The following is a 13,874-nucleotide window of genomic DNA, read 5'->3' on the forward strand; positions in this document are numbered from 1 at the left end:
ATAGCTCAGTTGCAAGGTGACAGATCTACAGTGGACAGGCATTGGAGCCACCCTGTCTAGAAGGATGGTGCCCCAATGGAATAAATACCCCAAGCATAGCTTCCAGATCCCCACAAGGGATGTGCTCCATTAGTTTTAAGTCATTACAGTCAGGGAAGCCCAAACCCAAAATATGGCTTCCCCCCGGTGATGATAGTGCATCTGTAGTTCTTCCAAGTCCAGATGCAATTTGCCAATTAGGGGTCATTTTTATCATAAACAACGCTAATCTTGTTTGCAGTGACACAGAGCTAGAAAGTTAACTAACGTTTAAATTCTCAGGCAGAAGGGGCGCCTGGGTGGCTCAGTCGGTTAAGCAGCTGACTTCGGCTCAGGTCATGATCTCGCGGTCCCTGAGTTCGAGCCCCGCGTCGGGCTCTGTGCCGACCGCTCAGAGCCTGGAGCCTGTTTCAGATTCTGTGTCTCCCTCTCTCTGACCCTCCCCCATTCATGCTCTGTCTCTCTCTGTCTCAAAAATAAATAAACGTTAAAAAAAAATTTAAATTCTCAGGCAGAAGCAAAAGGGGTCTTATTAGCCCTTTACCCACAGAAACCGTAAATGATACATGAGGGTGTTGTGTCCCAGAGTAGACATTTACTGCTTTTATGTCTGTTTCTTCTAGTAACAGCAGGTTCATTTTCCTTTTGAGAACTTCCCCACTTATACAGACACCATTTATCCATTTAGTGCTGTCAACTGCCAGGTTTCACCCGCCACATGAAGTGATCACTTTAACCCACGCTGGTTACAGTGATTGGTCCAGGATTAGGCAGATGATTCAAGCAGGGCCGAAGAGAGTTGTTTCTGAGATTTATATATGCACATTTATTTTTTTCCTAAAGTTTATTTATTTTGAGAGAGTGTGTACACATGCATGCACAAGCAGGAAAGGGGCAAAGAGAGAGAGGGAATGAGAGAATTCCAAGCAGGCTTTGTGCTGTCAGCACTGAGCTTCACATGGGCCTTAAACTCACTAACTGTGAGATCATGACTTGAGCTGAAATCAAGAGTAGGATGCTTAAATGACTGAGCCATCCAGGCACCCTATATATGATCATCTAATGAGAGAAATTTTCTTTCTTATGAATAAAAATCCATAAGAATATCCCTAAGAATATCTTGAAACTGCTAGCAGCCATCTTTCCCACCTTGTGGAGAGTACCAATAATGCCAATAGAGACAATCGAGAGTTGGAGAGGGAGAAAAAAAAAGGGGGGGCTGGATCCAGCCGTGCCTGAAGCCATTCAGATACACCCTCCAACTTTTTAGTTAGGAATAAATAAATTACCACTATTGCTTAATCTAGATTAAACTGGATTTTTATCACTCATCGCAGAAAGAAGTCTCACAGATACATATTTAGTAGTATGGGAACGAATACTACTAGAAGTACCAGGGGTCCTTTGAACTTTAAAAAGGCCTTACTCTTACCCTTGGCTAATACAAAGGCTTGCATTTCTGCATGGCTAAACAAAGTGACAGAGGGCCCACCCACAAAGAAAGCCTAGTCTGGGAAGAAATGGGAGGTTATCAGAGTTGAAACATTTTTCTTCACCAAGAAAACAGCTATTACTTTCAACTTTGGATGCCCTTTAAAAATGTGATTATCAAGGGGAAAAAAATGTGAATGTGAAATTACACAAAATAAGGGCATTTAAAGTAATCTATATTTTAGAAATGTCTCAAAAGGGAGCATAAATAAGGAAGAAGTGACAGTAAAATGAGATACAAATCTTTTCTCTCATCTTAGTACAAGTTATTAGGAAAAATAAGAACTTTAAAAATACTTGTTTTTTTCCTGTTTAAATTCTGTTTCTTACCATGTCTCATTTCATTTTTTACCCATCCAATCCTTTTAAAATGATGTGCAAGTCGACCTCTATGCAGTGCAGCCTCACAGGACTCCTGCCCACTTGCAAGGCAGGGAGATTTTTCAGTCAGGGCAATGGAATAGTGGTGTCAGAGCCCCAAGCTGCAGACAAATCACAATGCCTCCCCAGCTCAGGATGCTGATTGCCTTCCTTAATTAATGAGCATAAGAAGGGGCTAGAATTCCTTTCTCCTTTATTAACACAATGTATATTTAACCTAACATGTTTTAATTCAATGCATTTAAATTGTTTGCATGTGAACAAATCTAAGGGGTTAAAATTGTTAATTTGAAATTATTTTGGGGGCACCTGGGTGGCTGTCAGTTAAGCTTCCGACTTGGGCTCAGGTCATGATCTCATGGTCCATGAGTTCAAGCCCCGCATCAGGCTCTGCACTAACAGCTCAGAGCCTGGAGCCTGCTTTGGATTTCGTGGCTCCCTCTCTCTCTCCAACCCCCACCCCCACCTTCTCATGCTCTGTCTCTCTCTTTCTCAAAAAACAAATAAACATTAAAAATTTTTTTGAAATTATTTTTCATTTTGAAGTTTACTACCAGGATTATCAAATTTGACAAGTTACCAAATTAAACAAAGATTTCATAAACAGCCATTCAATAGGCACCTGAAGTCCAAACTGACTCTTCTTGCCCATAGAGATCCCAGAGGTGGTGCCCTGGAGAGCCTCTGAGAGGAGGCCAGGGAGGACCCAGCACAAAGTCCTCCAGTGCCTTGTGTGTAGGTCTACACCCCATGGCAACTCTCCTTATCCTGGGACCCTCACAACAGAACCCCAACATAAGGAAAACACCAGGAGATTCCTTAATAACTAGAGATTTGAGAGGGAAAAATAAGTTGCCATGAAGTAAAAACTACTGAAGGAGCAGTGTGTTAAATACGCAGTCATGGACCTAGGGTGGGTAGGATGAGCTCTCCCCTTGCACACTGGAACCCTTAAATATTGGCCTCAGGTCCATACAAGAAAATCTATCTTTTCAAATCCTCTCATGCTCATTATTCCCAACACTCCAAAATGGGACGCTTCTTTGCGTTCTGACCTCTAAAGACTTCCTATATTCATTTGAACCAATGGAAGTTCCCATTAAGTATGCAGCTGAAACCAACCTTACATTGTACCACCAAACTCTTAGATTCAACAACTATGCATATACTCTAAAGCCATTCCTTTCTGTGTCCCTGCTCCACTCCAAACATTTTGAGAGCTTATTTTTGACCACTAGATGGAAGTTTACACGTAGATTCAGAACATCTATACTACTTCACCCAAAACTTCTCCTGGCTGCTCTACTCTCTCTCCCCTGGAGAGGACACATGATTTCCCAAGCTATGGACCTGAAAGAAACCTCAAAGTATTTTCCATGTCTTCCATCTCTCCCATCCCCACCCACACTCTCCTGGGCCTAGTGACACCCCTTTTATTAATAAAGACCGCCTCCCTATAAGGCTTTCCTTGTTAGCTTTTGGAGTTCCCTCTAGAGAAAACAATCTTACTAATACTGGTCAGTAAACAGGCTCTCACATTCAGCGGATAAGAAAGTAGGCAAGAGGGCCAGCTATGAGGGTGAAGCAGTTTTTTCTATCAAATGCATTCAATGAGTTCCACAATACTTTTAAGTAAACACAGATGGAAAATCCAAAGATGAATTAATAGATCCTGAGCTCCTGATCCCAGTTCATACTGGATTTTGCCAACATTCTTGAACCCCATTCACAGATCTCAGAAAAAGAATAGACTTTGTCTTTTGCATTGATCCACTTAGGTTTCTTTAAAACTAAAATTGGATTCAGAGATTCCTTTCTCCCAAATGAACCAGTAGAGTATTTATTTGTTCATTCCTCATATGTCTCTGAATCTATCTTAATTTTAAGATCTCTCAGTGGGGGGGGGGGCACCTAGATGGCTCAGTCAATTGAGTGTCAGACTTCAGCTCAGGTCATGATCTTGCAGCTCGTGGGTTCTGTGCTGACAGCTTAGAGCCTGGAGCCTGATATGGATTCTGTCTCCGTCTCTCTCTACCCCATCCCCACTCACGCTCTTTCTCTCTCTCAAAAATAAATAAACATTTAAAAATTTTTTAAAAAAGATCTCTCAGTTGGACATGTGGTTCTGCACAGTCTGCTGCCAGGGCTCCCCAGTCTTTTTCCCACCAGACAGAGGAGGAGGAAGAGGGGTGGGACAGGACAACCCCAGAGCCAGCTACAGAGACGGTGGGCAAGAGGGCTGCTGGCCAGCAGAAGTTCCAGATGTGAAGTCTCCCCACAAACCTGCTTTGGTCTTTGAGTCCCTTCAGCCTATTGATCCTCCCATACACAGCTGTCTCCTGTCAAAGCAGCTGGAGCCCACTGAAAAGGAAGACAGTCATGTGTCTCATAGATACCAAATATCTGCTGAATGGAATTGAGTGGAATTCATTCACAGGTCACATCCCTACCTAGCATCAATCAAACCAGAATGATCTAATGTCCACACTGTGACACTAGATGCTATCTATGATTATGATTTTGAGGAAATCAGACAATGCATTTTGCCCTATGATTACTGTTATAACAACTACATTTAGTGAGCACTTACCAGGTACCAGACTCTTTGCTAAGTGTTTTATAGTCATTAACTCATTTAAAAATCTCAACAGTGGCTGTTCCAATACTGCTACATAAGAATGGCTTAGGGGTGGCATCTGATTAGAAAAGGGTGGTAGAATGGCTTACAGTGAAGTCCAATGGCATAGGCATTTTTTACATAAAATTGAGGAAATGTCAATACTCTACATCAAACCATAGAGGTATTGCTTCCCCAATTATCCCTTGTAGATACCGAGGCTTTCAGCAGTCAGAGAACTTGCTTAAAACAGTGTAACTAATACATGCCCAGACCACAGCCCATGTCTGTCTGCCTCTAAGCTGTAAATGTACAGATGCTCAGTCATACTCAGAGGAAGTAAAAGAAACTTACAGACTTCATTTGAAGAAATTACTGTTGTTGTTGTTGTTGTTGTTGTTGTTGTTGTTGTTGTTGTTTTTAAGACTGGAGTCAGACAAGAATGTGAACGTTTTTTTACAAGAGGTGAAATGAGGTATTACTGATTAATTTATGGAGAGACTTTTATGGAGACTATTGTAGGCACAGTGAAAAAGAGGTCACATTTGAAATCAAAACTTCAATCTCACAGGGTGTACTCCCTTATGAAAAAGGCCTAGAAGAAGATATTCCAGGGAAAAGACAGTTCATGACACAGGAGGAATGTCCACAGTCATCTGAGAAGAGAGACAGGACAGCATGGTGACTGAGGTCAGCGAGACCTGAATTCAAATTCTGACTCTCACTGTCCAACTCTGGGATATGGATGAGGTACTCAGCCTTTCTGAGCCTCAAATTCATCACTTTAAAAATAAGCAAAATTCGTGGCACCAGGCTCGCTCAGTTGGTTAAGCATCTGACTTTGGCTCAGGTCATGATCTCAGAATTTGTGAGTTCAAGCTCCACATACAGCTTTGTGCTGACAGCTCAGAGTCTTGAGCCAGTTTCAGATTCTGTGTCTCCCTCTCTCTGTCCCTGCCCTCCCACCCCCCCCCCCCCCCGCCCCCGCTCTGTCTCTTTCTCCTGCAAAAATAAACAAACATTAAAAAAAAAAAAAAGCAAAATCCAGGGCACCTGGGCAGCTCAGCCAGTTAAGTGTCCGACTTCAGCTCAGGTCATCATCTCACAGTTTGTGAGTTTGAGCCCCATGTCAAGTTCTGTGCTAACAGCACGGAGGCTGGAGCCTGCTTCAGATTCTGTGTCTCCCTCTCTCTCTGCCCCTCCCCCATTTGCATTCTCTCTCAAAAACAAATAAACATTAAAAAAATTAAAAATAAGCAAAATCCTGCTGTATAGGATTATTATGGGAATTAACAGAATTCATTCATTTAGCAAAGATTTGTTAAACCATATACACCAGGCCCTAAACCTCTCAATGAAATAATGTAAGTAAATAGCTTTCCTTTGTACCTAGCACACCAATAAATACTCAACAGGTGGTAGCTGTTATTATTATATATCTACACATGAAAAGAAAAGGAATGTAGACAAGTACAGTAAAATTGCATTATATTCCATGGCTCATTACTACATACACTTGGGCCAAATACACTCCAAAAAGGCCAAGCATAATGTAGTAAAATGAAAGCATACGTTCTAAATACAAAATAGGGTGGATACTGTCTACACCCAACCAGCATGAGAAAGTAAAGGGGGAAAAAAGAACTTAGCGGCTTCCTCAATACTCCTCATCCTCCCCACGTGCAGATGCCAGGGTCACCACCAACACCAACACTTCTCATCTGTTCTGCCATCTGCCAGAGTGATGGAGGACCTGGGTACAGGGCCAGGTCTGTCTGTGCTGGCTGCTTTGGCAGCTCTAGGAGGAGTAGGAAGAAAGAGGAAGGTAGGTGGAGGTGTACATAGGACCTATCCTACCAGAGCAAACATACCTCATCGGGCTGGTTGAGGTCCTTCAAGTGCAGATCTTGAATGAGGTACTCCACAATGCGTACATTATTGTTCTGAGCTGCAAAGTGGAGGGCATTCATTCCATCCTGAAGAGAGCCAAGGTAAGGGACATAATTACACAACGATCTTAAGACTTCCCCAACCCACATTGGTACAGTGAGGACTATTTTCAGGAGTGACCCACATACCCACCTGATTCTTGGCTCTCTGGTCTGCTCCAGCTCTAACCAGCATGAGCATGATCTCAAGACTTCCAGACCAGGCTGCAAGGTGAATTACTGTCAAGCCGTGCTTCCCCAAGAAGAGAAAAGACAAGTATCACTTGGATGAGCCACAACACATTATTTCAGTCAACAAAGACCAAGTTAATACTGAAATGTTGAAAATGAAGAAATAGGGAGAAAATTTAATATTCAGTAAATGTAATATTTCAATTCTATGGGGGAGAGGAATACATTTTAAATGGTGCAAGGACAAGTGGTTCTCCATAGGGAAGAAAATAAAATCAAATCCTGTATCATATTATACACATAAAAAAGCACACAAAAAGTACATATATTACAAGAAATTCTAGACTGTAAGACACAGTGTCTTGATCTACAAGTTACAAAAGGAAAGACTGATGATGAAGTCAATAAATAGATTTTTCAAAATGTATCTTAATAAACATAAGTGGTTACTTTCTCTAATACATGAAGCCTCTTACAAATCAACAAGAAGAAGGCAATTAAACCAATTGAAAAAGTGTACCCCCAAAAAGGTGCTCTCTTAAGGTATTAGTGGAAATGAACCACTTTGGTTTCAGCAATTCGGCAACATCTACCGAAATTTAAAATTCAACAAGGAATCCACTACTGGGAATCTATCCCTTGAAAATGAGTTTTAGGACCTAATGTTATATAAACAAGGATATTAACTGTAACCCTTAAAAATGAGAGCAAAGGTAAATGTCCATTAATAATAGGAATGCTGAACACATTAGGGAACAGTGACACCACATCAAGCAGCCATAAAAAAATGAGTTGGAGGGGCACGGGGGTGGCTCAGCGGGTTAAGCATTTGACTCTCAATTTCAGCTCAGGTCATGATCTCAGGTTCATGAGACTGAGCCCCACATTGGGCTCTGTGTTGACAGTGTGGAGGCTGCTTGGTATTCTCCCTTCCTCTTCCTCTCTCTCTCTCTCTCTCTCTCTCTCTGTCTCTCTCTCTCTCCCTCCCTCCTCTTTCTCTCAAAAATAAATAAATAAACATTTTTAAAAGGTGGGTACATAGGTAGATAGATACTCAATACGTAGATGGATATGGTTATGAGTATGAGGAAAGGTACAGATATAAACACACATACTCTGCATTGTTAAATGTAGTCACTGGAGAAGGAGTATGTACACAAAAAAGAAAAAACAGAGAAGACTGAAGTTATAAAAAGAATCCCAATATATATACCTTATTTGAAATATTTTCTCCGTATAAAATAATATAGGTGCATATGTGCATGAAACAGACTATCAAAGACTTTATCAGAAACCTTTAGGGATGCTATAGGCAGTTAGACTCATATACTCAATGCGTAGGAGAAAAGTGTGAAAGGAAATAGCTAACAGTTAACATTGGCTATCTCAGTCGGATAAAGGGTTAGTATCCAAAATCTATAAAGAACTTATCAAACTCAACACCCGAAAACCAAATAATCCAGTAAGAAATCGGCAAAAGGCATGAACAGACATTTTTCCAAACAAGACATCCAGATGGCTAAGAGACACATGAAAAGATGCTCAACATCCCTCATCATCAGGGAAATATAAATCAAAACCACAGTGAGATACCACCTCATACCTCTCAGAATGCTAAAATTAACTCAGAAACAACAGATGTTGGCGAGGATGTGGAAAAAAAGAGGAACACTTTTGCACTGCTGGTGGGAATTAAACTGGTACAGCCACTCTGGAAAACAGTATGAAGTTTCCTCAAAAAATTAAAAACAGAGCTACCCTATGACCCAACAATTGTACTACTAGGTATTTATCCAAAGGATACAAAAATGCTGATTCAAAGGGCACACACATCCCAATGTTTATAGCAGCACTATCAACAATATCCAAATTATGGAAAGAGCCCAAATGTCCATCAACTGATGAATGTATAAGGAAGATGTGGTCTCTGTGCATGTCTGTGTGTGTGAATGTGTATATATATACACACCATGCATGTATATCTATACACACATGCACACACACACACACACACACACACACACACACACACACACGGAATATTACACAGCAAGCAAAAAGAATGAAATCTTGCCATGTGCAACAAAGTGGATGGAACTAGAATCTATTATGCTAAGCAAAATAAGTCAGAAAAAGAGAAATAGCCTATGATTTCACTCATATGTGGAATTTAAAAAACACAATTGTAAGCTAAGGATAAGATGCATGGCCCCGATGCTAAGAGCTCCAGGTTCAAAGTGGGTGGCATCCCCGAATCTTGGGAACAGGCACACTAGATGAATGGAGGATCTAGATGTAAACAAAGAATCCCAGGTGGAGGTGGTACTTTGGGGATAATGATAGGCAACAGCTCTCCGAGCTTCTTATCGATGAGAAGCTCTTCCTGTGCAAATATTCCCCAGGGGAAGGAATCTTGACCTTCTTGCTTACAACCAGACTGGTGCTAAGGCCAGACTGTCACTGACTCTGGGCCTTTTACACTTTACAGAGCATTCTGTGCAACTGTGAGTGTAATCCATGACACATGCTCACAAACTGCCCTAGGCATGTCAGTTTCGTGTCACAAGACATAGTATTATGAACTTTTCTATGGGGAAATTTACATGTGCGAGCAGTGATTCTTTGCCTGTGAGGAATGATGACTCCACTTGGAATTTATGGCTTCAGAAGTTCCTGTTGTTGGCAGTTTGAATTCCTGACTCTTGGATTTTATGATTAGTGCTTGACATCTCTGAGTGTTGCCTGCTTTGAAATTAAGCATGACCTCTTAGGAAAAAAAGAGCTCCTATCAAAATGTGATTCATCTCCTATAAAAAATATTTCTGACCTCTTTTTTGGTCATATAGAAAATGGATTTAGTATTAATGAATATAGAGCATTCATGTGTAGAGAAAGGCAATTGAGGAGTGAATTGTATTCAGGGCACATTTTTTGAAGAACCTCAACTAGTTATTGTACATCATTGTTCCTTGGGAAAAAGAGTGCAGAAATTAGTAAGCATTTTTTTCATACTGGAATTACAAATATTTAAGTAGACTAATTCACTGGGTAGTGTGACAGGTGAAATGTAAATTTTATAAAGTACGTACATTTAAAGCAAGGCTTATCAACAGTGGCACTATGACATTTTGGCCAGGTGATTTTTTGTTGTGGGAGGCTGTCTGGGATTATAGGATGTTTTGCAGTTATCTCTGGCTTCTACCCATTAAATGCCAATATCTCCCCTCAGCCACGACAATTAAAAGTATCTCCAAACATCTCCAAGTATTTCCTGGGAACAAAATTGACAACGCCCCCCCTTCAAGTTGAGAACCGCTAATTTAGAGTTACACTTCAATAATATGGGACTTCCTTTTTCATTTCTCCACACTTGTACTTTCCTGAGAAGAAGAGAATACATTAACGTAATTTCTGGGGCAGCCAAAATAAATGCCAAAAGGCTTATGCTCTTTACAAATGGAGGTGCCCCTGCAGACCCTCATTCCTTGTTTATTTACTCATATTGTATACATCTAGCAAACTGGTTTCTTAGGTTACAAACACAGTTGATTACAAGATCCAAATAAGATGTGTGAGAAGAATTAGTTTTATTTATTTATTTCTTTAATTTTTTTTTTTTACATTGATTTATTTTTGAGAAACAGAGTGAGACAAGGCGTGAGCGGAGAAGGGGCAGAGAGAGAAGGAGACACAGAATCTGAAGCAGGCTCCAGGCTCTGAGCAAGCGGTCAGCACAGAGCCTGATGCGGGGATCGAACTCACAAACTGTGAGATCATGACCTGAGCCGAAGTCGGACGCTCAACTGACTGAGCCACCCAGGCACCCTATGAGAAGACTTAGTTTTAGAAGGCACTTTAACAGAGTAATAGATGATTTTTTGCCAGGGATGAAAGGAAACAGAAAAGCAGACATATTACTTATAGATAAGGAACCTGAAAGTGAGCATTAACTAGATCACAGCACTTGAAAGTACCAGAACCAGAATTGGAGGTCAGTTTCTTCTGATTTTACATATCATACTCATAACGTTTGCTCTATATTACTTGTCTAACTTGGGGCCTAGAATGCAGGTCCCAGTTTTCCTAGTTCAGCACCCTCCATTCCACCTTCCTGAGACAGCCAATTTTTAATTTAGTTTTTTTAAAAAAATTGTTAATATCTATTTATTTTTGAGAGAGAGAGACAGAGCATGAGTGGGGGAGGGGCAGAGAGAGGGAGACACAGAATCCAAAGCAGGCTGCAGGCTCTGAGCTGTCAGCACAGAGCTGGATGCAGGGCTCAAACCCACAAACCGTGAGATCATGACCTGAGCCGATGTTGGATGCTTAACCAACTGAGCCACCGGGATGCCCCTATTTTTTTGGTTTTAAATGGAACTTTTATTTTTATTTTTCCCCATGTATTTATTTATTTTTAATTTTTAATTTTTTAAACTTTATTTAAATCCAAGTTAGTTAACAGTCAAAAGACTGTACACCCCTCAAAGCAGGGACTGTATGTCTTGCCAATGCTTCCTGAAACAATTACCTGGGAATCTTGTTAAGTCACAAATTCTGATTCAGGAGGTCAGGGGTGGGTCTGATTCTGCATTTCAAGCTCCCAGGAAATACAAGTGTTTCCGTCCCAGGACTACACTTAGGAGTAATAAGAACTTAAATGGTGTTGAATTCCCAGCAGTTGGCATTGAGACTTACCCACAGCAGGCAATGAATAAATACTGATGGGGAAGGGGTTTGATTTTTGGCTCTTTGCAAACAGGTGTTAGAGCTTAGAAGACACAGCTGCCAAATCAAACTCAGGGGTCATCACCCAAATAAAGAGACGGCCAGGTTTGACCAAACACAGCACTGCTTGAATTATAAAAGAATTTTATTGGTTATGTACTAATGCCACTGTGAATAATTAAGTTAGTTACAGAAATATTAAACTTAGTGAAACTTTCAAGGTGGACTACAGAGATACATCAGAAATACATACACACACACTCTCACAAGGCCAAGTTACAAAAAGCTGATGTTAGCTTCCAAATGTACATTTGGAAAAGCCTCAAAGAGAATAACTTGGTAAAACATCTCTTCAACATTTCAGGAACAAGTGACTTATACTCTGACAGAAACCAGCAGTGTATTTAATATATTAGAAACACAGCAATCCTCAGACATGCTTTTTAAAGGAAAAGATGCTGTCAACCTGGGCAATGGATGCACAAATGTTTATTGTACAATTCTTTCCCCTTTTATAGTACATTAAAGATTTGGGGTTATGGTCCTGGGTAGAATGGAGTAAGTATACTGCTCCTGGTCTCTCTCACCAAATGTGACCAAAATCTCCAGAAAGAGTGCATGGCACAGCTATTTGAGGACTCTGGGAAGCAAATAATAGCAAGTAGATTGGGGAAGTAAACCAAAACTCAAAATATAAACAATGAGGGTTTTCGGATTTGTTTTGCTTTTGTTTTCCTTCCATACCTTCCAGGTTGAACTCAAGGCAGTGCAAGTCACAGAAACGTGTCCTGGGCAAAGACACAAAGAGCTAAAAACAAAACAAAACAAAACAAAACAAACCCTCTTTCTGGTCTACAGAGCAGAAGGGGGATCCTGCAAGAAAGAGAAAGTAGGAGAAATACTGTTTCTTTTTTCTGTTCTGGCTCTGCTGTACACAAGCCTCCTTCCCAAAGCTGGAACCCTGTGGTAGAAGAGGTAGCAGTAGCAGGGACTGGGAAAGCACCTAAAACTGACCGAGAAACTGTGGTCAGAAGAGCAGGTAGGGTGGTGACTCAAGTTGCTTGTTTTCCTCCCTTAGTTGCAGAGGCAGACCTAATTGTGGGAAGCACATAGCAGAGCTGAGAGACTACATACACCCTCAACTTTCTAATCAGCACACCAAGAAAAGGGGGAGAGGGGCCCTGGAGCTGGGAAAAGTGGGGGTGATGATTCCAGAGAGGGGGAAGCTCAAGAAAGTAAGCCCATAAAGATGTGTGTGTGGCCGCACCCTGACCCTTACATGGACCTGACCCTAAGCAGCATGCCAAAGGCCTGGAATGGTGAACTATGGGGCAGACCACTGCACAGGTCTCAGAATGGGCCCTGGACGGTACATATGCAGGAAAGGTCCAAAGTACTGAAAACTGAAGTGACACTGGTGTCAAATGAGGAGGAAATGGGTCCTCCATATGCAAGAAAAAAACAAGAATCTTGACCTATTCCTCATACCTTATAATTAACTCAAAATGGACAACAGATCAATTTTGTTTTTAGTTTTTTAATTTTTATTTTTTTAGATATTTTATTCCTAAATCATCTCTTCACCCAGTGTGGAGCTCGAACTCACAAACCCAAGATCAAGAGTCCAATGCTCCACCAACTGAACCAGCCAGGTGCCCAAAAATGGACAACAGATCTAAATGTAAAACACACAGCTATAAAAATTTTAGAAGAAAAAATATGAGAAAATCTTCATGACCTTAAGTTAGGCAAGTCATTCTTGGTGGTTTTTTAATTATAGGTAAACTGTACTTCATCAAAATTAAAAACTTTTGCTCTGTAAAAAATGTGGGAAAATATTTGTAGATCACATATCAAACAAAGGACTTGTATCCAGAATATATAAATAACTCTCAAAACTGAACAAGAAGAAAGCAAAAAACCCAATTTAAAAAATATATTCAAAATATTTGAATAGACACATAATCAAAGAAAATATACAAATAGTAAATAACACAAGAAAGATGCTCACTATCATTAGTCATTAAAACCACAATGTGATGCCAATACATATTTATTAGAAAGGCTAATTAAGGAGTGGCGCTTGGGTGCTCAGTCGGTTAAGCGTCTGACTCTATTTTGGCTCAGGTCTTGATCTCACGGTTCTTTAGTTGGAGGCCTGCAGTGAGCTCTGTGCTGACAGTGCAGAATCTGCTTGAGATTCTCTCTCTCCCTCTCTCTCTTCCCCTTCCCTGCATGCTCTGTCTCTCTCTCTCTCTCTCTCTCTCTCTCTCAAATATAAATAAATAAACATAAAAAAAGGAATTCTAACATTAAGGGGAAAAAAAAGAAAATGCCAAGTGCTGATGAGGTTGTGGAACAAATGGAATTCTGCTACACTGCTGGTGGGAATGAAAGGTACAGACACTATAAAACAGTCTGGCAGCTTCTTGTATACAGCTTACTATACGACCCAGTAACCTCACTCCCAGAGATTTATAATGGATAAATGAATACTTTTG

General features: G+C 40.7%; 1 protein-coding gene across 1 annotated transcript in view; it reads right to left on the minus strand.

Annotated features, from left to right (window-relative positions):
- Positions 1 to 13,874, minus strand: part of ANKDD1B (ankyrin repeat and death domain containing 1B) — a 66,619-nt gene that overhangs the window by 35,585 nt on the left and 17,160 nt on the right. Inside the window, exons 4-5 of the mRNA XM_058729432.1 lie at positions 6,611 to 6,709; positions 6,400 to 6,504 (exon numbers count right to left, since the gene is read on the minus strand). Coding sequence (XP_058585415.1) covers positions 6,400 to 6,504; positions 6,611 to 6,709 — 204 coding nt within the window. The remainder of the gene's footprint in view (positions 1 to 6,399; positions 6,505 to 6,610; positions 6,710 to 13,874) is intronic.

Source organism: Neofelis nebulosa, chromosome 1 (genome assembly GCF_028018385.1).
Source record: "Neofelis nebulosa isolate mNeoNeb1 chromosome 1, mNeoNeb1.pri, whole genome shotgun sequence".
Lineage (NCBI taxonomy): Eukaryota > Metazoa > Chordata > Mammalia > Carnivora > Felidae > Neofelis > Neofelis nebulosa.